This window comes from Haliotis rubra, unplaced genomic scaffold, assembly GCF_003918875.1.
Source record: "Haliotis rubra isolate DU_JTF1 unplaced genomic scaffold, ASM391887v1 Scf290, whole genome shotgun sequence".
Lineage (NCBI taxonomy): Eukaryota > Metazoa > Mollusca > Gastropoda > Lepetellida > Haliotidae > Haliotis > Haliotis rubra.
In genome coordinates this window covers 371,941-396,633 of record NW_025766958.1, presented here as the reverse complement: position 1 = coordinate 396,633, position 24,693 = coordinate 371,941, and the positions used below count along the sequence as shown (strand labels likewise).

The 24,693-nt window shown below is 40.2% G+C and overlaps 1 protein-coding gene across 2 annotated transcripts; it reads left to right on the top strand.

Moving 5' to 3' along the window:
- The first annotated feature begins 8,880 nt into the window (after positions 1–8,880).
- Positions 8,881–17,213, top strand: LOC124281914. Of its 2 annotated transcripts, none has more exons than XM_046717918.1 (5): positions 8,881–9,457; positions 10,860–11,003; positions 12,048–12,201; positions 12,527–13,486; positions 14,702–17,213. In XM_046717918.1, exons 2-5 carry the CDS (start codon positions 10,860–10,862, stop codon positions 16,756–16,758), a joined length of 3,315 nt encoding a protein of 1,104 aa, XP_046573874.1. In that variant the 5' UTR covers positions 8,881–9,457; the 3' UTR covers positions 16,759–17,213. The 2 variants fall into 2 exon arrangements, with proteins under 2 accessions (XP_046573874.1, XP_046573873.1); XM_046717917.1 differs by lacking the exon at positions 8,881–9,457 and adding an exon at positions 9,472–9,668.
- The last annotated feature ends 7,480 nt before the right edge of the window (positions 17,214–24,693 follow it).

Below are 24,693 nucleotides of genomic sequence, written 5' to 3'. Positions count from 1 at the left end.
CACGTACTTAAAAATCCTTATTATAATGGACCATTGTTGCACCCCGTATACAACCTGATATTAAAGGTGGGTTGGCATGGTGTTGATGGCGGATACAAGGTGATAGCACTTACACAGCGGCGGGCATGGAGGTGTACGCGTATGGCTTCTTTAGTGTGTCCGGATTTGCAGAACAGAACGGCGGTACCGCGACGATAAACCCATGAAGATTCGAACCTTCAGGTGCGATCATATAGTGGAAAAAAACAAGTTACCGTTTGTCAGCACTGATGGTGTTTGATGAGATGTTTACAGGAACCGAAAGAAAATGTGATGGGCAACCGGAGCCTACTTGTTCAAAACAATCCTGGCGTTAAGACTATTATATATCTATGTTCAGTGAGTGAGTTGAGTTTGACGCCGCTTTTAGAAATATTCCAGTAACATTCCGGAGCGGGGACACCAGAAGTGGGCTTCACACAGTGCACTTAAATGTGGTGAATCGAGCGGGACAAGAGAAAGTCCAGACCAGACCTTAATTTTTAATGTTGAGTATTTACTCCAGGCACAAGAAATGTCAAACGGGAACCTTTGTTTGGTAATCTGAGTGGTGTTACCACTAATTATACCTGTTATAATTTATTAACTGACCATCAAGTGAATGATGGCACATAACGGTTACAGCAAGGGAGTAGTATTCGCTGTATTGCATGCAATTTTAATTGCCTGAAAAACCTTATGGGCCGATACTGTTTTGAGGATACGAACGGAACTTGTGTTTTTAATATCATAGGTAAACGACATCATGTTTTTAATGGCATGATTACATATCGAGGTAAAAAACACAGAAATAGGATCAAATTTGATCAGTCATTATACCATCCAGACATTAGAAAATCTGGAAAATAACTACACTGCTGGGATACTTTATTACAGTCAGACAAGAATTACCAGGAATTTTTTTCAAATAAGGGCATCTTCATCTTTATCCACCCTTCCTAATGTCCCACTGTTTGGTTGAAGAAATGCTGCCAAGGTGGACAGCAGCCCAGTCCCCGTGTCTGTTAGCTTGCAGCTCGGTTTCGTACTTTCACTGTTGGCGTGAAACATTAATCACTCTGGATCAGTGCCCTTTTTAGTATGCACAGACAGAGTTGAAATTAATTGTGACCCTGAATGATCATCCAAGAAGGAAGGAGCAAAGAATAAATTTTAGACGTAATCTCCAGACATATCAACTGACAACACATGAACCACACATATCGTAGAGCTGATTACAAATCTTAAATTCCAACCTTCTGCTACGTTCTCGTTTTCCCAGGCAGACTATATAAGGGGGAGTGGTCACTCCTCGGAAAGACCCTAAGCTATGCCTGGCTCGTCACGTGACCAGTGTAGCCAATGTGGCGGCAGCGTAGTTTTTAAGATTGAGCCCGGTTTATTTTCAACAGCTGATTACATACGCTGAGTGTTGTGACAACTGAAAACCTACATGTAGAAGATAAGTTACCTATTCTGTCACTTCATTTTGAGTCAAATAATTGTTATTAGTGTCAGTATTAGTACATTAGATTTGTAGTAAAGTTTCAAGTCGGTATGTTGTAGCTCGCTGGCTTCAATTCTCAGTACACAGCGAAGAAAGACTAAATTCTATCGCTTAAAACTTCTTTCACATATTCGTTTAATTTTTAGAAGGGAAATATACCTTTAGTTGAAAGGTGTCTGCAAGTAATAGTGATAGTTCTATAACTACTTTTTTTTTGTTAGGGTGTATTTGAGGTGTGTGAAAAATAAGACATATCGCCGATCTGCCATTGAAATACTACAGGGCGTTGTTTGAGTGTTTCTAGTTATTGTTCTAAAACATCTTTCACATGCACCTTTAATTTTTATGAGGGGAATATACCATCAGGTGAAAGGTGTTTACAAGTAATAGTGATAGTTTTATAATTCAATTTTTTTTTGTTAGGGTGTATTTGAGGTGTGAAAAATATGACATATCGCCGATCTGCCATTGAAATACTACAGGGCGTTGTTTGAGTGTTTCTAGTTATTGTTCTAAAACATCTTTCACATGCACCTTTAATTTTTATGAGGGGAATATACCATCAGGTGAAAGGTTTTTGCAAGTAATAGTGTTAGTTTTATAAAAAAAAAAATTTTGTTAGGGTGTATTTGAGGTGTGTGAAAAATATGACATATCGCCGATCTGTTCCGATACGCCATTGATGCTTGTGATGCTTGAGTGTTATAGTTCTAAAACTTCTTTCTTTCTTGTTGATCTTAGTATTTGACAAAACTGGAAAGGTCTTTACAACGCTTTGTGATAGTTCTAAACTTTCTGTTTTTGAGGGGTCTGTGACAGTGTCAGTTAACATTCTGTCAATGCCCATGTCATTCCACACATGCAATAAGATATCTGAATTAGTTACTAATGTAAAAAAATGTCTCAAAGTAGATTTTTTTTTAAAAAGGACAGCTGATGTTAACACCTGTGTTCTACCGATAGTTTTGCGTTCTTTAACACGTTTGGGGAGGGGTGGCCGTGGTGTATCATTTATTCTTTCATTCATTCACATATGTTCTTTTTCTTTTGTTCTATTTCTTTTGCTCTTTTTCTTTATTTCTTTCATTAATTCACATATAATTCTTGCTCTTAAATCATTCATTCATTCATTGTAAAATTCCGACTGATACGGCACCCGTGAAGAGCGACCTCCTCTTGGTGGGTGCTGGGTAACGCCAAGAGCTCTTCGACCCCCCGTTGTTGACCCGGGGGTATGTTTGGTCCACCAACCTGTTGGCCGTGGGTTGCGCCCCTGTGTCGGTGGAGGAAGGGATTCTGGTGGTTGAGGGCACTGGTTCCAGGAACAGTGTTCCTTTGCCCAACACACCACTTCGGCCCTGACTTCACCTAGACGGGTGGTTGAATGGGCCCGGTTCAACCAATCGGCTGGTCATGTCGAGCCCTGTGCATTCTTTGTATTTACACAAATTCTATTTTGAACTGTATTTATTGACTTTAGGTCTCGGCTCTTTTTGTCTATAATACATTACTTGATTTTGACCTATGACTTAACTTCTTTGCCTAGAGTCTTATGCCCAGAAGGCTGTGGCTCATGGGCCAATCTGGTAGGATTTATCTTTTAAAGATACTTTCTGCTTAAGTATACCCTCCTAGTATCCTTGGTGCCGTCTGCAGGAGACCCACAGACATGAGGCATCGTCCTTGTTGACACTCCGTGGTGGGTGGGGAGCTAGGAGGGTGAACCTAATTCCATACAATCATGGCACCCCCACTTAAAAACCGATCTCATGAATCGGATGATTCGTGTTCTTCGGAGGATGAGGCTACTGTAGTCCTTGCAAACGCTGACAACTGGCCTCGTTTCATTGTGATGTCAGCACCGGATGGTGGCCCTTTGAAATTAAATCCTTTTGCTGTAGCGAAAGGCATTGAAGGTTTGGCAGGTGATGTTAAGGAAATTAAAAACTACGATCTGGCTCACTGCTAATTGAGTGTCGGAAACTGATACAGTCTCAGATTCTGCTCTCAAACAAATCATTAGCTAATGTTCCTGTGGAGGTGTCCCCTCACAGGACACTAAACAGCAGTAAAGGCATTGCCCGTGATATTGGACGGTGCCTTTCGGACATGAGTGAACATGACATTGTCAAAGAACTACATTCTCAAGGCGTTACTCATGTTAAACGCTTCACTGCAAAAAGGAACAATGAAACCTTCAATACTAATACCTATTTATTCACTTTTTGTCTGCCAGTACACCCAAGCTCACTGAAAGCGGGATACTGCAACTTACGGGTAGATACTTTTATCCCTAATCCCCTAAGGTGCTACATCTGTCAAAAATATGGCCATGGGTCAAAGGCTTGCCATAATACAGCTGCATGCCAACGATGTGCTGGGACATGTGCAGACAGCAATCTCTGTGACAAGCCTCCTGTTTGCGTTAACTGTTCTGGTAGCCACCCGTCATCATCTAAGGAATGCCCTACCTGGAAATTGCAATCCAGAATTTCGAAGGTGAAACATGAACAGAATATTTCATTCTCAGAAGCAAAAAAGACTGTTCTTGCACAAGAACAGTTGGGTCCGTATCAGCTTCTATTCTGGCCTCCAAACCAAAACATGTTTCCTGTTCTTCAATCGGTTGCCAGACGGATTACACGTGGGCTAGGACTTCTGCCCCTACCCTACTGTCTGCAGAGATCCAGGCGAAGCCTTCACAAGTCACCTCCGCTTCACAAACTGTGTCTTCATCCAAAAGTGTCATGCAATCTAAGACACCTTCCGAGAAGGATACATCTGCTTCTCAGAAACAACCAAATATATCAGACACAAATGTGAAACAAAATGTTAAAAAAATTATCCAAATCTAACAATGGCACATCCAAAACGTATCCAAATAACAGACCCCCAAAGGGGTCGGACAATCAGGTCCAGCTTTTTAACAAGTTTGGATCTCTTGAGGACATGGATGTGTCTGACCATAGCCATGGTAGGACACATAGCTTGTCACCCTCAAGGAAGGTGAGGGGTAGATCTCCTGTTCATCCGCCTAAGAAATGATGTCTTCACCCATAATTCAATGGAATTGTAGAGGAATTAGGACTAATTTAAATGATTTACAGTTATTAGTCCAAGATTTAAATCCGTCAGCAAGAAACTTATTTGAAACAGACAGATACATTTGACCTCCGTCAGTTTAATGCGTATCACTATTTTTCTCCTCCTGGTGATAGAGTTTCTGGTGGAGCATCTATTCTGGGCATGAGGAACAATGTTATCCATAGCCCAGTTCCGCTTAAAACAAATTGCAAGTCGTTGCAATTCGGCTTACATTACAGGTTGCTTTTACTTTGTGCTCTCTGTACATCCCACCTTAATCGGGTGTTCAACTAACTGAGCTGCAAGCTCTCTATGATCAATTACATAAACCCTGTTTAATCATGGGGGATTTAAATGGCCACAACCCACTCTGGGGTGGTACTAATACAAACACCAAAGGTAAATTATTGGAGGATTTCATTTCAAATAATGACATGCATTTATAATGACGGTGACAATACTTATTTACATCCTGGCACAGAAACATATTCAGCTCTTGATTTGTGTATTACGGTCTCTAACCTTTTGAGTGAATTTGAATGGTCAGTCCACGACGACCTTTGTGGAAGTGACCATTTCCCAACAATACTAAAACCCGTGAATCCATCTGACGTTCCTCCATTATCAAGATGGAATTTTAAAAAAGGCTAACTGGCCTTTATATGAAATTCTGTGTGCCGATGCCATAAAATGTTTTTCAGATAACCTAAATGACATAGCTGACGAGTGTATCCCAAAGTCCTCTTCAATTCCTCACATACGAAAACCATGGTTTACAGATGAATGCAAACAGGCTAGAAAGGCACGGAAGAAAGCTGAACATTACTTCCGTCGCCATCCTATGGTCCACAATTTAGACAAATTTAAAATTGTTAACGCTAAATAACGGCGTACTCTCAAGCATAGTAAACGCCAATCTTGGCGAAACTATGTCTCAAGAATCAATTCGCGCACACCTATATCAAAGGTGTGGAATATGATCCAGAAAATCAAGGGTAAGGGCTCTAAATCTAGCATTCACCATCTCAAAGATGGGAATCAGTTATTCACTGATAAATCAGATATTGCAAATAAATTTGGTGAGACGTTGGCCAAACATTCTTCCTCATCTAATTATGTACCTGAATTCCAAAAATATCAAAAACAGCAAGAAATCTCTTAATTTCAATTCAGACAATGGGGAAGACTACAATGAAACCTTTTCGATACATGAGCTACATACTGCTCTTGATCAGGCTCATGATACTGCTTCAGGGGCTGATAACATACATTATCAACTCCTGAAGCACTTACCTGAATCATGTTTAGAGACGCTCTTACATATTTTTGATGACATTTGGACATCTGGAAATTTTCCTTCGTCGTGGCGGGATGCTATTATTGTTCCAATACCTAAACCTGGACGTGATCATACTGATCCTTCCAATTATAGACCAATTTCCCTGACTAGCTGCGTTTGCAAAACCATTGAACGTATGATCAACAATCGACTTGTTTGGTACTTGGAAACCAATAACCTTATAACTAATATACAATGTGGTTTCCGTAAAAACCGTAGTACCATCGATCATTTAGTACGTTTAGAGTCTTTTGTGAAAAATGTCATAATTAATAAACAACATGCAGTGGCGATATTTTTCGATTTAGAAAAAGCATACGACACATGGAAACATGGGATTTTAAAAGATTTACATGACTTTGGATTACGAGGCCGTTTGCCTCAATTTATATCCAACTTTTTAAATGACAGGCAATTTCAAGTCCGAGTGGGTTCAACCCTGTCTGACCATTACAATCAGGATCAGGGTGTTCCACAAGGCAGTATTTTGTCTGTCACATTGTTTAGTATCAAGATAAACAGTTTATCAAAGGTTTTAAAGGATTCAATTGATGGATCACTTTTTGTGGATGATTTTAATATTTCTTGTCGTGGTAAAAATATGCATACCATTGAACGGCAATTGCAGTTGTGTTTAAATAAAATAAATAAATGGTGTCTTGAAAACGGCTTTAAATTAATTGTCTACACTTTTGTAGAAAATATAAGCCGCATAAAGACTCAGAACTATCTTTAAATGGCACTCCCATCAAAGTCGTTAAGGAGGCCAAATTCTTGGGTCTAATTTTCGACTCCCATTTAACTTTTTTGCCACATATTAAATCACTTAAAGCCAAATGCCTGAAGGCACTCGATTTGTTGAAAGTTGTTTCTAACTCAAAGTGGGGAGGGGATCAAGCTATCCTCCTCCACCTATATCGATCATTGATCCGCTCGAAACTTGATTATGGCTCCATCGTATATGGTGGAGCTTGCAAAAGCAACCTAAAACTACTTGATTCTGTCCACCACCAAGGCCTAAGACTTTGTCTTGGGTCCTTTAGAACCTCTCCTATTGATAGTCTATATGTTGAAGCAGATGAGCCCTCTCTAACACAACGTCGTATAAAATTATCTTTACAATACATTACTAAACTATATTCTAGCGAGTCTAACCCTGCATTTCACTGTATCTTTAATCCCCTCTACGGGGATTTATACAACAAAAAACCTTCTCTTGTTCCGCCTCTTGGGCACAGAATTAAGCCCTTCATTTCTGCTGCCGGCATTGAGCTGGAAAATATAGCTCCTTCACGTCTTCTTTCTTCTCCTCCTTGGCAACTGGTGAGGCCTGAAGCTGACCTAACTCTGACAAAGTTTAAGAAATCTGTAACTAATGAATTACAATATAAACAAGAATATAATCAATTAAAAATAAATATAATACTTACAAATCCTTATTTACAGATGGGTCCAAGGATGGTGGCGCGGTGGCATGTGCCACTGTCATTGGATCCCGAACAATATCTTCTCGACTACCAAATAACAGCTCTATTTTCACAGCAGAAGCTAACGCCATATTAACAGCTCTTAAATATATTCAAAGACATCCCAAACATAAACAATATATAATATTTTCAGACTCTCTTTCCTGTCTTCGGGCTATTAAAAACTTATCCTGTAAACATCCACTTTTAATAGAAATTATTGAGTTATATAATGAACTTGCTACTGGCCAATGCGACATCGTTTTTTGTTGGTTACCAAGCCACATTGGCATTTCTGGGAACACAATGGCTGATCTTGCTGCTAAGGCAGCACTCAACAAATCTGTGACACCACTTCTTATCCCATACTCTGATTACAAAGCTAGCATTAGAACCTACATCCTTGATCTGATGCAGAAGAAGTGGGACACCCAAGTAAGTATCAATAAAGTACATGAATTAAAACCCTACATTGGTTACACCTACTTGGGTTGTCAGTCCAGATTTGAAGAGGTCATTATGCGACGATGTCGCATTGGCCACACTAGATATACTCACGAATATTTACTGAAAGGCGAAGATCCTCCGTTTTGCATCCCTTGTGATGAAAGAATCACAGTCAAGCATGTCCTGCTTGACTGTGTTGAATATTCAATCACAAGGGATAAGTATTTTAATGTCAAAACATTGAAGGATCTTTTTTATAATGTTAATTATCATTTAATAGTTGAATTTTTAAAAGAATTAGATTTGTTGACTGATTTGTAAATAGCTAAATATTTTATGATTGAAAGTTTGAATTGGTAACACAGATTGTTAGTGGCTGTATCCTCGAGGGGGGTTAAAGTACTGTAAAATTATTGTCCTCCTGAGAGGGTATGTAAGTCCCAAAACATTCAAAGTAAATTTCAACTTTCCGTTTTTTAATCGTAATGTGTAATTTTAATGTATGGCTAGATATATCTCAATTGCTAACAGCTGAGGGGATGATGTAAATCCAGCTAGGGTCCACGCAGGTAGCAAAGGTACTGTAAGTCCACATGGACCCTAGTATGGTGATCTATCCTCAGTTGTTGGTGATCTATTGCCTATTTTTATATTGTGTTGTCCCCTATAGTTAACATGTTTTAAATTTAATTACTAGTTTTACATTTATATCTGTGATATTCTAGTTGTTTTTACTGTCCTTCGTCGACAGGATTTTATAACGTACATATATTCCATTTCAATGTCAAATGTTCTCATTTCACTTTTTATTGTATAAATAGTTTTCGTCGCGATATGGCTGAAATATTGCCGATGTGACGTTAAATACAAACTCACTCACTCCGACTGATACAATACACTGGCTGAAGTACTGTTAAACGCAGCCGAAGTTGCGCTGGGAACGAACCAAGTCACTGTGTGCGTTGGAGCATGACGAGGCACACGTTAATTAGAACAAATGGTAAAGAAAGCCAGCGAGTGACCTATCCCTGTTGTAGAGTATCCCTGGTTTTCCTAAACAGAAAGCAAGACTGTTACATTGTCACTTCCCTTCAACAAACGATGGTAAGCATTGTCAAAACTCGCCTATTTCCGTAACGACGACTTGTCCGGTAACACTCGGTTTCATTCGTAACTACTCGTGTCATTCCGACGAGCCTGCTTGTAGACCACGGAAAGAGTTTGTTACGAATGACTCGACTTGATCCGGAAAATCAAATGTAGCAGATACCACGTGACGTCTTTCTGTACGTCACAACGGGAGACGGGTCATGGTGACATTGCACACTTAGCGAACCAAATATGTGAAAGTGTCAATTGTAATCATCATACTATACCAATTATATTCAGAGCACGTAACTCGTTAATCAAATTGGTAACGAAGAAAGTTGTCCAGTTATTCATCCTCAAGAATTATCATTCTCTTGAGAGAATGCCTGTTCTATTTATAGTAACTGGGAAAATCCCGTCAGAGCTGTTATCATTTGGAGCCGCCCGCCATCGCCAAGTCGTGAACGAGTCGAGTGACGAGTGGATTTAAGGATCGGTTACGCCAAGGTTAGTTATGTTATAATAACGGATCCTGTGTTATTCTATGAACTATTCACCTGTGCGGTGTTGTCCTTAAACTATGGAAGAACAGGCTAATAGTAACTTTGCTGTCGTAATGAATTACACCACTCCGCGATGTGGCAAATGCTTCAATTTTCATGCATAGACGAGACAACTTCACAAGGGGAAAATACTGCGTTTCTATTCAGCTATGAAGGTAGATATACTGATACTATTTCATTTATCTCCATTATATGCTCTGGTACAACTATATATGCTGCCGGGGAAATAACCCACACGGTAGTCCATCACCACCCCACCTTAACATGAAACATTGTGTAGTAATGACAGGGATCATTGTGCAGTAATGACAAAGATCAGTGTGTAATGAGATGGGTCAGTGTGTAGTAATGGCGTGGATCATTGTGTAGTTATGACATGGATCAGTGTGTAGTAATGACATGGATCAGTGTGTAGTAATGACATGGATCAGTGTGTAGTAATGACATGGGTCAGTGTGTAGTAATGACATGGGTCAGTGTGTAGTAATGACATGGACCATTGTGGAGTAATGACATGGCTCAGTGTGTGGTAATGACATGGACCATTTTGTACTAATGACATGGATGATTGTGTAGTAATGACATGGACCATTTTGTACTAATGACATGGATGATTGATTGGTAATGACATGGATCAGTGTGTAGTAATGACATGGATCAGTGTGTAGTAATGACATGGACCATTTTGTACTAATGACATGGACCATTTTGTACTAATGACATGGATGATTGTGTAGTAATGACATGGACCATTTTGTACTAATGACATGGATGATTGTGTAGTAATAACATGGATCATCGTGTGGTAATGACAGATCATTCTGCAGTAATGATGTGTATCATTGTGCAGTAATGATATGGTTCATTGTGTAATGACAAGGATCATTGTGTAGTAATGACATGGATCATTGTGTGGTCATGACATAGATCATTGTGTTTTTATCTTTGGTAGTCTGAAAGGCCTCACATGGACCATTACATGCAGTAATATTACTGGTTATCACTGTTTTCACAACTTTAGCCTTCATTCATTTACTGAAGAACAACATGAGATGGTAGTGTTGTGTTTCTCAGTATGTTTTACAATTAAATGTTTATTCTCTTCTACAGTGTTTACCTACTCACTAACTAGACAAGAGCAGGTGCCCTGGTGTGAATACAGTCACATACTCACACAAGTATGATATCAGCATGATCTGTTTTAACATGCTTAAGGTGTTGTTGGTAATCTCAGAACACAGATATTGTAGATGTTGTATGTGTCATGGCCACAGAGGTTGTCCAAAGTGTCTTATTTAATTTTCTTTGTTTATAATTTTTTTTTGCATTTTTATCTTTATTTACAGATGCCTTCAAATTTGGAAGAAAAACTGAAGAAAGCAATAAATAAGAACTATGTACAAATAATCAACACACTGGATCCCAAAACGGTGTTGACACATCTGAAGGAGACTGGCATCCTCACAGTTGGGGGTTATGACACATACTATGTAAGTAACCATGGTAACCACCCATCAAGTATAACGCTAAATAGTAGCATCATTAAAATGGAATTTCTATAGGCATTTATAGAACTGAAAGAAAATATGAGTGATGCAGTAAGCATGATTAGAATGAATGATTGTCAACTTCCACTCACAGCAATTTTCAAGCCAATGATTCCTTGAAATGTTTTGTGTCAGTCTAAGTAAACTTAGGCTCAGTATTATTCGTTACACTGCTATACTGAGTCTAACAAAACAACCTAGTAGAATGTCGCGTCAGCTAACCTTTGAGCGACCTATGACTGACCAATCAAACACAAGACGGCCGAACCGATTTAACCAATCAGACAACGACTACTTGTTAAGGTTCGGCGGGACTTACAAAACGTTTTTTGGATTTTCTCTTGCCTGGTCGCTGACACTGATCTATCAACAAACAAAGATCCGCATAAAACACAGATATTTGACCGTGCAGTATATACGCTGATGGGTTTCGAATGACATGGTTACTATTTGCTTATATTTTTGCAAGATGACATCCTTGAATATTGACAAAAACACTATTTTCAGCGATTGTTTGCTCATTGCGCGTATCACTCGGAAGCGATCGTGCGGAAAATAGCATTCAGAATTGTTTGACTTTTTGAGGTAAAGGTTCAAACGGTTTGTACGAATGTTAACTTTCACGATTTGGTCAGACCAAAAGGTTAGCTGACACGACCTTCTACTAGGTTTTATTAGACTCAGTATAGCAGTGTAACGAATAATACTGAGCCTAAGTTTACTGAGACTGTGTTTTGTATTGAGTTGTATGTGTGAATTCTTTAGAATGGTTCACCTACCCTTTTCCCTTCTGTCCCTTAACATGATTACCATATCTGTATCTACATCATTTATTTATCTATTCGGGTGGTGGGGTAGCTGAATGGTTAAAACGTCCACTCATCACGCTGAAGACCCAGGTTCGATTCCCCACATGGGTACAATGTGTGAAGCCCATTCAAAAGGGGTGTAAAACTAAACTCACTCACCACTATTTGTTTATTCAAGGAGGAACTCAACAATATGCTTACTCATGGAAAAACTAAACAAGACATCAACATAAGGTTACTTGACATTCTGTACACACGAGACAAATGGTGGATAGCCTTCTTAAAAGCATTGCATCAGTGTCAGCTTCAAAACATCATTGGCATACTGGAAGGTAATGTATCAATTAATGTTCTTGTGGATATTGTTGTCAATGTATGTACGTACCCATGCCTGCACAAAGTTAAGATGTGCTAGATCGTGGCCCAGTTCTCTGTTGTTCTGAATTTCAAGTGCAGAACCTTAATCATGGAAGCATCCACTGGTTTGAGATGATGATTCAAACTAACTCAGTATTTTTTTTGGCACATGACTGTATCAAATCTGTTTCTTTTCCTTATAAAAGATGTAAGGATTGTGGTTGAAAAGGCTGATAGAAATGACCAACTAATTCTGTGAGATTTTATGAATTGCCTTAAAACTTGACGTTTGTTTTTTAGGAGCTTTGTCAGAAAGAGAGGTGTATCGACTGCATCGAGAAATAGGGGAAGATTGCAGGCCTAGAAACAATGGGAGACCACCTAGATCTGACAGAAGATCGTATATCAGAGACAGACAGCCATCCGACACTGAGTCAGATCTGGGTTCACAAACAGATAATGACAAGTATAATTCCCTTCCTGACTCAAGATCTCAAAGGAAAACTTCCCCTGAAGTAGATCAGGAAGTACCATGGCTGAACTCTCCAAAACGATACCGTTCGGATTGCAATGCAGCTCCAGATGCTATACCACCAAATGAACTCAGTTGGACACAGGAGTCCCATGGTTATGTACCCAATGGGGATCTTCAGCATCCTGAAGAACAGGATGATCCTTCACATCTTCATCTAAGTGAGCCTAGGGCAGCACAGACTCAAACCTCGATGCGTTATGAAAATGGATCTTCCCATAAACGTTCTTTTCACAGTGGACCTACTCAGTCTTATCCCGGATACAGGCCTGCAGTAGGGAAAACAGTATTGGCTCGATCCTCATCTGCACCTTCAGGTCCTCAGCATTCAGATGACTTGTGGCACTCCAGTCCAAGACAGAGCCACAATCCCAGCAATGCATTCCGAGGGAGCAGACAGAGAGGTCAGGGTCAAGTGTCCAGTGGTCAGCTCTCTCCTGCCATCACATCTCCTTCAGCCTTAAGTGACCAAGCCACACGGCAAGACAGAGCAATTGAAGGGGGTCCAAGAACAAGTGGTCCACTGGGTACACAGACTTGTGGTCCTCAGTCAGATAGACCCACCTCTTGCAATGACCACTCATCCTTAGCTCCTTTGTCAAGACAAGAAAAGATTCATGTCAATTTCAACACTCCACTGAGTAACGTACCAATGAAAGTACTCACACTGCTTCACAGACTCGATCATGATCAGAAGTGGAGTGAACTTGGTTGCATCTTAACTGACAGTGAGTATGATATTGTGTCCAGGTATAAACCGTCGTATACCAAAGGGAATTCCTATTATTACCATAAAGAGCCAGTAAGCTTCTACACATCTTGTTTCAGCTTGAAAGCATAAAGAATTTATGAGAAAAATATTGCAAAGAACCTCTGGCAGCATCAGCATGATAAATATGCTTCTTGAATAAAATGATTGTTTTACAGTCATCATCAAAATTATGCAGTTCTAGATAATCGTTCTACTACTAGTTAGGTATTGTTCGTTACCCTTGGTTAGAACAAGTTGCCATGAACCCATGCACATTGCACCTAAAGGATATGGGGTTTAAATGAGAGGTTTGAATTGGCTCAGTAACCTATACTTGTTGCTTCATAAGGGATTCTGGGTTAGAATAGGCCCCATAGCCTATACTTGTCGCTCAGTAAGGGATTCTGGCTTTGAATGGGCCTAGAAAAATAGGCTGGTCACTTCTGAAGGAATTCTGGGTTTAAATAGACCCTGTAGACTATGCTTGTCACTCCATAAGGGAATATGCTTATTGCTTCTTAGGGAATTCTGGGTTTAAATATGAACAGAACCTATGCTTGTTGTTCCATAAGGGATTCTCGGTTAGAATAGGCTCAAGTTACCCATATTTGTTGCTTCTTAAGGGATTTTTGGTTTCAATAGGCCCAGTAACCTATGCTTGTCACTCCATAATGGATTCTGGCTTTGAATGGGCCCAGAAAAATAGTCTGGTCACTTCTCAAGGAATTATGGGTTTGAATAGATGCAGTAACCTATGCTTGTCAGTACATAAGGAATCTTAGGATTCTGGCTTTGTATGGGCCCAGTAATATATGCTTATTGCTTCTTAAGGAATTCTGGGTTTGAGTAGGCCCAGTAACCTATGCCTGTTGCTCCATAACTGTTTCTTGGTTTGAATAGGCCCAGTATTATATACTTGTTGCTTCTTAAGGAATTCTGGCTTTGCATGGGTCCTGGCTAGCTATTCTCGAAATGTTCGTATCCCTACGAACTTCTTAAGCCCATTCTTAACACATTGGCTACGATCAAAGTTAAGAATTCTTAGAGCTACGAACGTTTCGAGAATAAGGGCCCAGAAAGATATGCTTGTCGCTTCTTAAGGAATTCTGACTTTGAATAGGCTGACAATGTACTGAGACAAAATAAATTTAACCTTGACGCTGATTAATTCTAATGCAAATTTGTATTTCAGAATTTTTAAGTCAGGACTATGATAAAATACTGACATCTAACCAAGAAGAGCCTAAGACCAAGCAGGTTCTGGATTTCTTCAAGGCAACCGAGGGAGAGAGGGCAACTTTGGGTAGACTCATAACAGCTCTACAGAAAATGAAGAGACGAGACATTTTATATGACATAAAGGAACTGACTGGGTTGACCTTTCAAGATGAAGAGGATGAGATCAATGAACATACGAGAAAAAACAGCTGGGCTGGAACGAGCAGTAACATGGTGGACTTGGACATCCCAACTCCTGACATCACACCAGCAAATGTAAGTAGTGCAGCAAGAGCTGATGCCATCGGCCAATTTGAACAGAGTTCCATATCCTCCAGCACTCTTCCTGTGACAAACCCAAACAAATCCAAAGATGAAGCCCAGCAGTCCTGCATCAGAACCACAGAAGGTGAAGTCTCACAGAGTTCCTTCACTGGCACCAGATCTGGCATGTATACAAGTAATCAAATCATCTTGTCACAACTTGAAGAAGAAAAGAAACTAGAGGAAGCACTGCAATGTGAAAATCGAAGAAATCAGAACAGGCCTGTAGAAAGTCCCAATGAAGAGCATCCGATAGAACCAGAACATGGTAATCCTCCATGCCTGGAAAGTGACTCCTCTGATGAGAACAACCTTCATCAAAATTCTTCCAACAATGCTGAAGGGGGTGCTACAAAAATGGAAAATGCTAAAAACCAAGATACCAAACCAAAACCAGAACTTGAGTCCAAAGTCATCAATACCAGGTCCAGTGACAGCCCAAACAGAGATGCAATTGCCAGTACGAACCAACAGCCAAAGCCCTGTACAACTCCTGCAGCTGCCTCCAGTTCCCCTTTACCCAGCTCTATGAATTCAACAGGGACCGAAGCTGATCTTTGTCAAAATGGTCAAACTAGGATATTTTATCCTCCAGAACTTCCTGTACATGCCAAGGACGAAGGATCTCCTACTTCAGAGAAATTATCTACCAGTTTTAAAGCATATGAACCTGTATCTCCTGGACAGCTTCCCAACTTTGATAAGATCCAACCTGTTTCACTTGAATCATCAGGAAGATCAAATACTTCCCAAAGTATTCATGGACACAATGTTGCAGCTTCAAATAATCCAAATCATTTGTTGGGTCCCGATTCTGGTGTTACTGCTGGAACTCACCCTAAGGTAGGAGATAAGACGTCACCAAACAGTGATGTAGCTCACCATGAAACTATGCCCAAAACCGTAGCAGACTCCAGTGATGATAGCATTGAAAATGGCAATACAGCACCTAAGTTAATCTCTGGGCAACAAAGTTCTAGTGTCGAGGCTACCACACCACCTGAACCCACTGGTGCAACAGGGAGCCTTGGACCAGACTTGGATGTAACGTCTGATGGCAGTGTATGCTTTGTCGGAACACTTGGAAGCTCCATTCTGGATAATACACAAAGATACACTTACCCGGAGAACAGTGAAGATATTGGAGAAAGACATATTTTGACTATGTCTGAGGCATCTGTGTGTCCATCCAGCATTGCTAAGTATGAAAACAAAGTACTTCAACAGTCAATATATTATGAAAGAATGACAGACACTAAAGGGTGTGATGAAGGTGGCTTTATATCTTTAGGTGAAAGTGTTGAAGAAGAGGAGGAAGTAGGGGAACTCGCATCAGGACACACTGAGGTCAAGGAAAAGTCTTGTCAAGGTCAAGGTCACTCTGGAGCAGAAGGATCAAGAAGCATCAATGGAGGGCTTGGAGTCCCTGATGGGACGGCGACAGCAGACTCCAGAAGCATTGCACCTGCTGCTAATGGAACAGGAGTTATGTCTTCAGCTGCATCACCTCCTTTGAAAGGAGCATCAGCATCCTCAACTACTGGATGTACGTCCTCTTCAGCAGATGGAGACACTTCCACTGGGCATGCAGGGACATCAGCTAATACAAATAGAGGGACTTCCTTTTCAAGTGTGATTTACTCAGGATTGAAGCTGGTTAAATTTTTTACTATCGCCACTGATGTAAATAAGTTTTATTCCTCTTGATTGTCCTTTACCCTCCTGTGTTTGACTGTGCCTTACCTGGTTGAAGCTCAACCATCAACCGTGTTACAGCTGTACATAGATCAAGTTCATTTAGAAAGTTTCACTGCCTTGTTGACATGTTATTGATAATTTGCTTCTGTCGATTAATCAGCATCTTTTGGTGTCTGTCTAAAGACATTGTTCTTCCAGATTTAACCCCTCACCTCGGTTGTTGGCGCAGATGTGAATATTGATTGTAAGAAGTAGCTACGATGGGGCTTTAAGTTAAGGATAACTTGACATTATAAGTTGTATGCTCCTCTCGAGGGTAAAACGGTCTGATGTACGCCGCTTTGTGGCAGTGTTACCCAAGGGAGAAGCATACAACGTATTTATCTTACCGCCATGTTAAATTGACAAAATATTATTATATTTTATTTGGAAGATCGCTACCGACTATATGACATGTAAACAAAATCGGGTCTGTTTCTCAAATGGAATCAGTGAAACATATTCTGACAAGCTTAAAACTGCTATAAAAATGGTTAATTATGTTTAAGTTGAGTGTGCAAACGATTCAATGTATATAATAGTTTAAATAAAGCAGTAAAAGTCAGTGAAATTAATGTGTACATAATGAACTCAAAAACAGCTTATCGAACGGTTTTCGAACTCCGTGCTCTGCATGTGTCATATTATGACGTCATATGATTGTTAGCGATACAGCTTCTTGGCGGAGAGTTTGGCGGTTACCGTGGCAGCGTGTAATATTTTTTCCAGTTGTCACCCTCCTCAGAGGGGTGACACGGAAACTTGTTAAAGCATCATTGACCAATTAAATTAAAGAATTTTACATGAAGGTAAGATAATCATTGTTACACATAGTGTACATTTATAGAACATCATACTAGTGCATTTGGACAAAATGTATGAATGAGAAGATGTCACAGTAGGAGAGAAACGAGCACATTTCTATGTTGCATAAAACCCTGGTGATGTAATGGATTCGTTTTTGCAAGAGATAGTAAAATGAGACCCAGGACTACCTGAAATGCCTTTACCTATGTTTTTAATTTGGGCGGTCAATCACAGCTATCTGTTCTGATGGAGAGACTCAACCTTCTTCATGATGTATATCTGTTCATATCAAAAGTCATCAATAACACTAACACAAACATTTGTACAGATGAAGACAACATTACAAGAAGGTTTTATCTGACTATTCGTAATCTAGTGGCCATTTTTCAATAGGCCTAAAAAGATAGGAGCAGCCCCAACTGAAGGTATAACGCACAACAACCTAAATTTTGTGGTAGATATATTTCATAGTGACACTTCAGACTAAAGCTGTGTCTGGTCAGGATTCATTTATTTAGTATCTGTGATATGACCTTATATTGGCTGGACTGTTGATGGTGTAAAACATCATCCAACCACTTTTCTTGAGTTGATGTTAGGACTATAAGACTATAGTCATCTTTACACTTTGTTGCCTTGTAATGCAGAACATGTTAGAACTGATGTAGGTCTCATATTTATTTCTGTCAAGTAAGCTGCTTGGTTTTGCTAAATTTGTTTGAACCCAACACAATCCAAAATACTTGGTTTAACAATTCATTTCTGAACTATTTTACCCAAGTGAGACAAGATTACGACCCATTTCAGATGTATTTTCCCACCGACAATGTGCTGACTAATGATATTACTGAAATATTGTGAAGAATGAGTTATGCTTTGGGGTGATGGGTATTTATTTTGTGTCTTTTAAACAAATACACAGTTTATTTGGAGTCCAAGTGCTTTGAAAGAAATAGCTCCACTTACAGTGCTCAAATAACCCTTTTACTGTGCCATTGCTACAGTGCTGAAGTATGTACTTGGTGATGTACAGGTATTAGTGCTTGTTATTAAACAGGTGTGACGATATGACGAGGCCACAATATGATGCATATCCCGTTAGGGGTGCGATACGATTTGTATGCCAATACAGTACCTTTTTTTCATAAGTTCATATTCTCTCACCTTTTTGTAAGTGAATCACAACCCTTAATCTTTTTTTAAATTTCAGACAGCATGATAGGATATGGTAGGACAGAAATATATAAACTTGGAGGCACTGTGCAGATTCTGCTATTTATTGCCAACCAAGAAATACCAGAGAATCTGACAAAGTCTGGTTCTTGAAGAGTTTCTGTTATTATTACATGGTTTTACATCAATATAACTTGTAAACAATGTATCATATGTATTGCAGCACAGGAGTTGTATATTTATGAGTTTATTCACAACCATTGTATTGCGATATCATACTGTATTGCCATATCGTTACTACCCTAGTCATCAAGATGTCATAAATATCACTGAAAATATATGATAATTTGTAGATTTTTCAGTGAACAATCTGCTAGTGCTATTTCCTTCAACTGTTATTATTTCACTGTGTCTTTGTGGATTGTATTTAACTGTTATGCTTGTACATGGCTAGCATACTGGTCAAATCAGTTTTGTAAGCTTTTGTCATCATGGTAATATTCTTACCATGTAAAAATATTCTTGATGCAAACATCAATTGTTAATGTATTATGTATCCTAGAAGTAGTTGTGCTTTGTTGAGGTGATTGTTGCAAACATATCTCGCCTGTGCAGTTAAGGGCTATCAATATAGATCATAGAGATATATAATCGTTATTCCGTCACAAAAGTTTACATACAATATTATCGATACCACAATTTTCATATTGATAATCATTAATAATTTTTCCTATCGGCGATATTTCCAATTATCAATGTTTTTTCAAGCCATTGTACAGTTACAGTTGAAGCTGTCTAAACCGGCACACGTCGGGACTGAATAAATAATCTGGTTTTGACAGCGTGCTGGAATGTAGAGCTGACATGGTTACCTACGTCTAGAACTAAACCAGTTTTATCACTCTCATATACATTGTTGTATAATGTGGTTCTTTCAAGGCACTAATCACATGTACAAGTACACCCATACTGAACTAAGATTAAAATATCTTTGTCGGCAACCATGTAGTTTCAACACAGGATTACTGACTCCTTGCCACACGCCGGATTAGACAGCGCTGATTACTGTATAAACACATACATATTCGGGTGGCTCATTTCATGCCGAGATCCGGAATTGACAGCTGCCGGATTACAGAGCTTCTAACTGATGATAAATGTACTAGCCATGGACAGGACAGATTTTATGCCGATGTTGACAACTTGTCGGATTGGACAGCTGCCGGTTTTGACAGCTTCCACTGTACCATTGTTTTTCTATGCCTGATTGATGGCATATATTACATTGTATCAATTTATTTGAGCTAATGGCATTTGCTTTCTTTTGATTTTCGTTTTTCCATGTTAAACGATCTTTGATATTGCTTGTTATATATGATTGTAAATTATAAGAGTCTAGTCACTAGTTATAGCCATACACTAGTTTACTGTAGTAAACTTGATTTATACCAAGCTGTTCTGATGCTTGCCTCGTAGCCTCCTCTGGGGCAATATATCAAATCTTTGACGAAAATAATGTTTCATAATTTATTTGGTCTACAGATTCAACCAACCGCAGCCAATATCCACATTTAGAAAGTTAAGTATTGTAGTTCAAATATATTTTTGTTTGCCCAAGTCCTTTTTTCATGGATTACAAAACCCAACTCACTCACTCACTTTTCCAGTTTTTTTAGCTTGATACATAAGCTGCATAAAGTTGGTTTATGAAACTGCCAGCCATACATGGAATATATGCAGGAAAAACATTAAAATTCCTCATAAGTCTCTGTTACTAACTGCTGACTTGGCAACTGAAAGTTGTGAATTGTCATATCTAGAAGTAAGTGTATGAATCAAGGATGCTCGTTACTGTGTTCATTATAAAAGGTGCTTATTGATGGCTTCAATAAAGATTCTAAACAGCAGCTTCATACTTTTTTCTTAAATACTTGTTCGATGGTGGTGCTGTTCGTGGGTAGAATGTGTGTTGTTTAGTGAGTTGGTGGATGTGTTGTTTGGTAGAGATGGTGGTGTGAAGTGGGTATGTTGTTTGGTTGTGGTAGGTTGGTGGGTGTGTTGTTTGGTAGAGATAGTGGTGGGAAGTGCGTGCATTGTTTGGTTGTGGTAGGTTGATGGGTGTGTTGTTTGGTAGAGATGGTGGTGTGAAGTGGGTATGTTGTTTGGTTGTGGTAGGTTTGTGGGTGTGTTGTTTGGTAGAGATAGTGGTGGGAAGTGGGTGCGTTGTTTGGTTGTGGTAGGTTGATGGGTGTGTTGTTTGGTAGAGATGGTGGTGGGAAGTGGGTGCGTTGTTTGGTTGTGGTAGGTTGATGGGTGTGTTGTTTGGTAGAGATGGTGGTGGGAAGTGCGTGCGTTGTTTGGTTGTGGTAGGTTGGTTGGTGTGTTGTTTGGTAGAGATGGTGGTGGGAAGTGGGTGCGTTGTTTGGTTGTGGTAGGTTGGTTGGTGTGTTGTTTGGTAGAGATAGTGGTGGGAAGTGCGTGCGTTGTTTGGTTGTGGTAGGTTGGTTGGTGTCTTGTTTGGCAGAGATGGTGGTGGAAGTCGCGCATTGTTTGGTTGTGGTAGGTTGGTTGGTGTGTTGTTTGGTAGAGATAGTGGTGGGAAGTGGGTGCGTTGTTTGGTTGTGGTAGGTTGGTTGGTGTGTTGTTTGGTAGAGATGGTGGTGGGAAGTGGGTGCGTTGTTTGGTTGTGGTAGGTTGGTTGGTGTGTTGTTTGGTAGAGATAGTGGTGGGAAGTGCGTGCGTTGTTTGGTTGTGGTAGGTTGGTTGGTGTGTTGTTTGGTAGAGATGGTTAGGAAGTGGGTGCGTTGTTTGGTTGTGGTAGGTTGATGGGTGTGTTGTTTGGTAGAGATGGTGGTGGGAAGTGGGTGCGTTGTTTGGTTGTGGTAGGTTGGTTGGTGTGTTGTTTGGTAGAGATAGTGGTGGGAAGTGTGTGCGTTGTTTGGTTGTGGTAGGTTGGTTGGTGTGTTGTTTGGTAGAGATAGTGGTGGGAAGTGCGTGCGTTGTTTGGTTTGGGTAGGTTGGTTGGTGTGTTGTTTGGTAGAGATACTGGTGGGAAGTGGGTGCGTTGTTTGGTTGTGGTAGGTTGGTTGGTGTGTTGTTTGGTAGAGATGGTGGTGGGAAGTGGGTGTGTTCTTTGGTTGTGGTAGGTTGGTTGGTGTGTTGTTTGGTAGAGATAGTGGTGGGAAGTGGGTGCGTTGTTTGGTTGTGGTAGGTTGGTGGGTGTGTTGTTTGGTAGAGAGTGGTGGGAAGTGCGTGCGTTGTTTGGTTGTGGTAGGTTGGTTGGTGTTTTGTTTGGTAGAGATAGTGGTGGGAAGTGGGTGCGTTGTTTGGTTGTGGTAGGTTGATGGGTGTGTTGTTTGGTAGAGATGGTGGTGGGAAGTGGGTGCGTTGTTTGGTTGTGGTAGGTTGGTTGGTGTGTTGTTTGGTAGAGATAGTGGTGGGAAGTGCGTGCGTTGGTTGGTTGTGGTAGGTTGGTGGGTGTGTTGTTTGGTAGAGATGGTGGTGGGAAGTGCGTGCATTGTTTGGTTGTGGTAGGTTGGTTGGTGTGTTGTTTGGTAGAGATAGTGGTGGGAAGTTGGTGCGTTGTTTGGTTGTGGTAGGTTGATGGGTGTGTTGTTTGGTAGAGATGGTGGTGGGAAGTGCGTGCGTTGTTTGGTTGTGGTAGGTTTGTGGGTGTGTTGTTTGGTAGAGATAGTGGTGGGAAGTGGGTGCGTTGTTTGGTTGTGGTAGGTTGGTTGGTGTGTTGTTTGGTAGAGATAGTGGTGGGAAGTGGGTGCGTTGTTTGGTTGTGGTAGGTTTGTGGGTGTGTTGTTTGGTAGAGATAGTGGTGGGAAGTTGGTGTGTTGTTTGGTTGTGTTGTTGGGGGAGTTATTTGGTGGTGTTGTTGGGTGGGTGTGGTGTTTTGAGGTTTTGGTGGTCATGGGGTTTGTTGTATTTGTGGTGACAGTGGTCGGTGCGTGCGTGATGTTTGGTGGAATTGGTGGTGGTGCAGCACTCCACAGTATTCTAGATATATGACGGCAGTCGAGCCAAGACCAGACAATCCAGTGATCAACATCATGAGCATCAATCGATGACAGGTTGCTGAAGACCAATTCTAACCCGGATCTTCACAGGTGTAGTTGGTGGGTGGGTTGGCAGTATTGTTTGGTAGTGTTTGGAGGATACTCACTTATGACCCAGTGTCTGTACTCCCTCCGTCTTGGCTACTTGGTAGAACTCACACTAAACCAAGTGTACCATGGCACACAATCAGCCATGTCACAACTGTAAATGGCCAATTCCTATTCTCCAACTGTTCTTCAGGAAGTCTCACTACCCAGTACTTTGCATATTTCTAAACTGTGTCAGTGTGCAGACTTTTGAACCATAACTGTAAGGAACCGGAAAAGTGACTTAAAATTTGGAATTATTTCAGTTCTGCTGGGGCGGCGGTGTAGCCTAGTGATTAAAGCATTCACTCGTCACGCCGAAGACCCGGGTTCGATTACCCACATGAGTACAATGTGTGAAGCCCATTCTGGTGTCCGCATGATATTGCTGGAATATTGATAAAAGTGGCGTAAAACTAAACTCACTTATTCACTCACGCAGTTCTGCAGGAAGTGCAGTGGACTAAGTTCTGAAAGGATTGCCCTCAGACGATATGCTAATGACTAACAAACACTTCAACAAGACCAATCACCACCCCTTCCCACCCTGACAGATCTGGATGAAACTACAGTGATTGAAAACAAAAAGTATTCAGTAACATGACTAACCTGTTAACTTCCTTTGCTTTGTGAAAAGTCACAGCATTTTGATGACCAGAACATCCATTCCTTTGTGAAAGGTTATGTCTCAGACATGGTCCAGCTGATTTTAATACAGTCATGACAAGCCCATGTTACAGCTTAAGTGTATAACTTTAACACATTAGATCACACTATCAACAAGAGGGGCGACATTGACAGAAAACGTTATACCTTCAACAAGAAGGCAGCATTGTCATCAAAATTAAGGGCATGATTGTCAGATTGAATGTCATACCATCTAAATGAGGACAGCATTGTCAGATAAAATGTCATACCATGAAACATAATAGCAGCATTGTCAGAAAAACATACCATCAATAAGGTGCCTTTGTCACAAATGCATTATACCATCAACATAAGTTGCAGCATTGTCAGAAAAACATCATACCATCAGCAAGAGGGCAGTATTGTCAGAAAAAAACATAACATCATCAAAAAGTGAGAAGTATTGTCAAAACAACATCAATTCATCATCAAGAGGGGTCACATTGTCAGAAAAAAGTCATACCATTAACATGAGGGCCAGCATTGTCAGTACAAACCCGCCATACCATCAGCATGACGCAGCATTACCTCAACACTATATACCACGAAAAACAGGGGCACTATTACCAGATCATCATACCAACTAAATTGGCAGAATATCATACCATCAACGTAATTATGAATGCATTAATATGCAAATATACATTAAGTATCACTTGTGCTGTAAGCTATCCTACTCTATTGAGATCAACAGGTTAATTATTTAAACTACGTCAGCTACAAATATAAATGTTTCGAATGTCAGTCCAACTGAACGTCGGTCACATTGTTCTCCTTGTTGGTACTAAAGCAGACGACAATGTCACGTGACCCATCTACAACACGTAAAAACTGCACGCGCTGGAAAAACCCAGATACTGGGACCGGCGAATTTTGATTGGATGATATTCACCAATGAAAACATTGAATCCTTTTATTCATAGCCTGGCAGAAAGCCAGCGAGGCCTGAAACTTTGGGATTCCCAGATGTGTAGTCGAAAACGAAACTGAACTGGAACGCGGCTATCTCTGATCACGTAAACTAATAAAGTACTCAAATAGCTGTTCTAAAAATACTGCTGATGTGTTCTGAATGCGATATTATAAT

Bases quoted from the DNA above. Each gene is read 5' to 3' on its own strand.
- LOC124281914 (XM_046717917.1), top strand. The intron at 12,202-12,526 runs GTAATGTATCAA...TTTGTTTTTTAG, and splicing joins CATCATTGGCATACTGGAAG to GAGCTTTGTCAGAAAGAGAG. The intron at 13,487-14,701 runs GTGAGTATGATA...TTTGTATTTCAG, and splicing joins TGGTTGCATCTTAACTGACA to AATTTTTAAGTCAGGACTAT.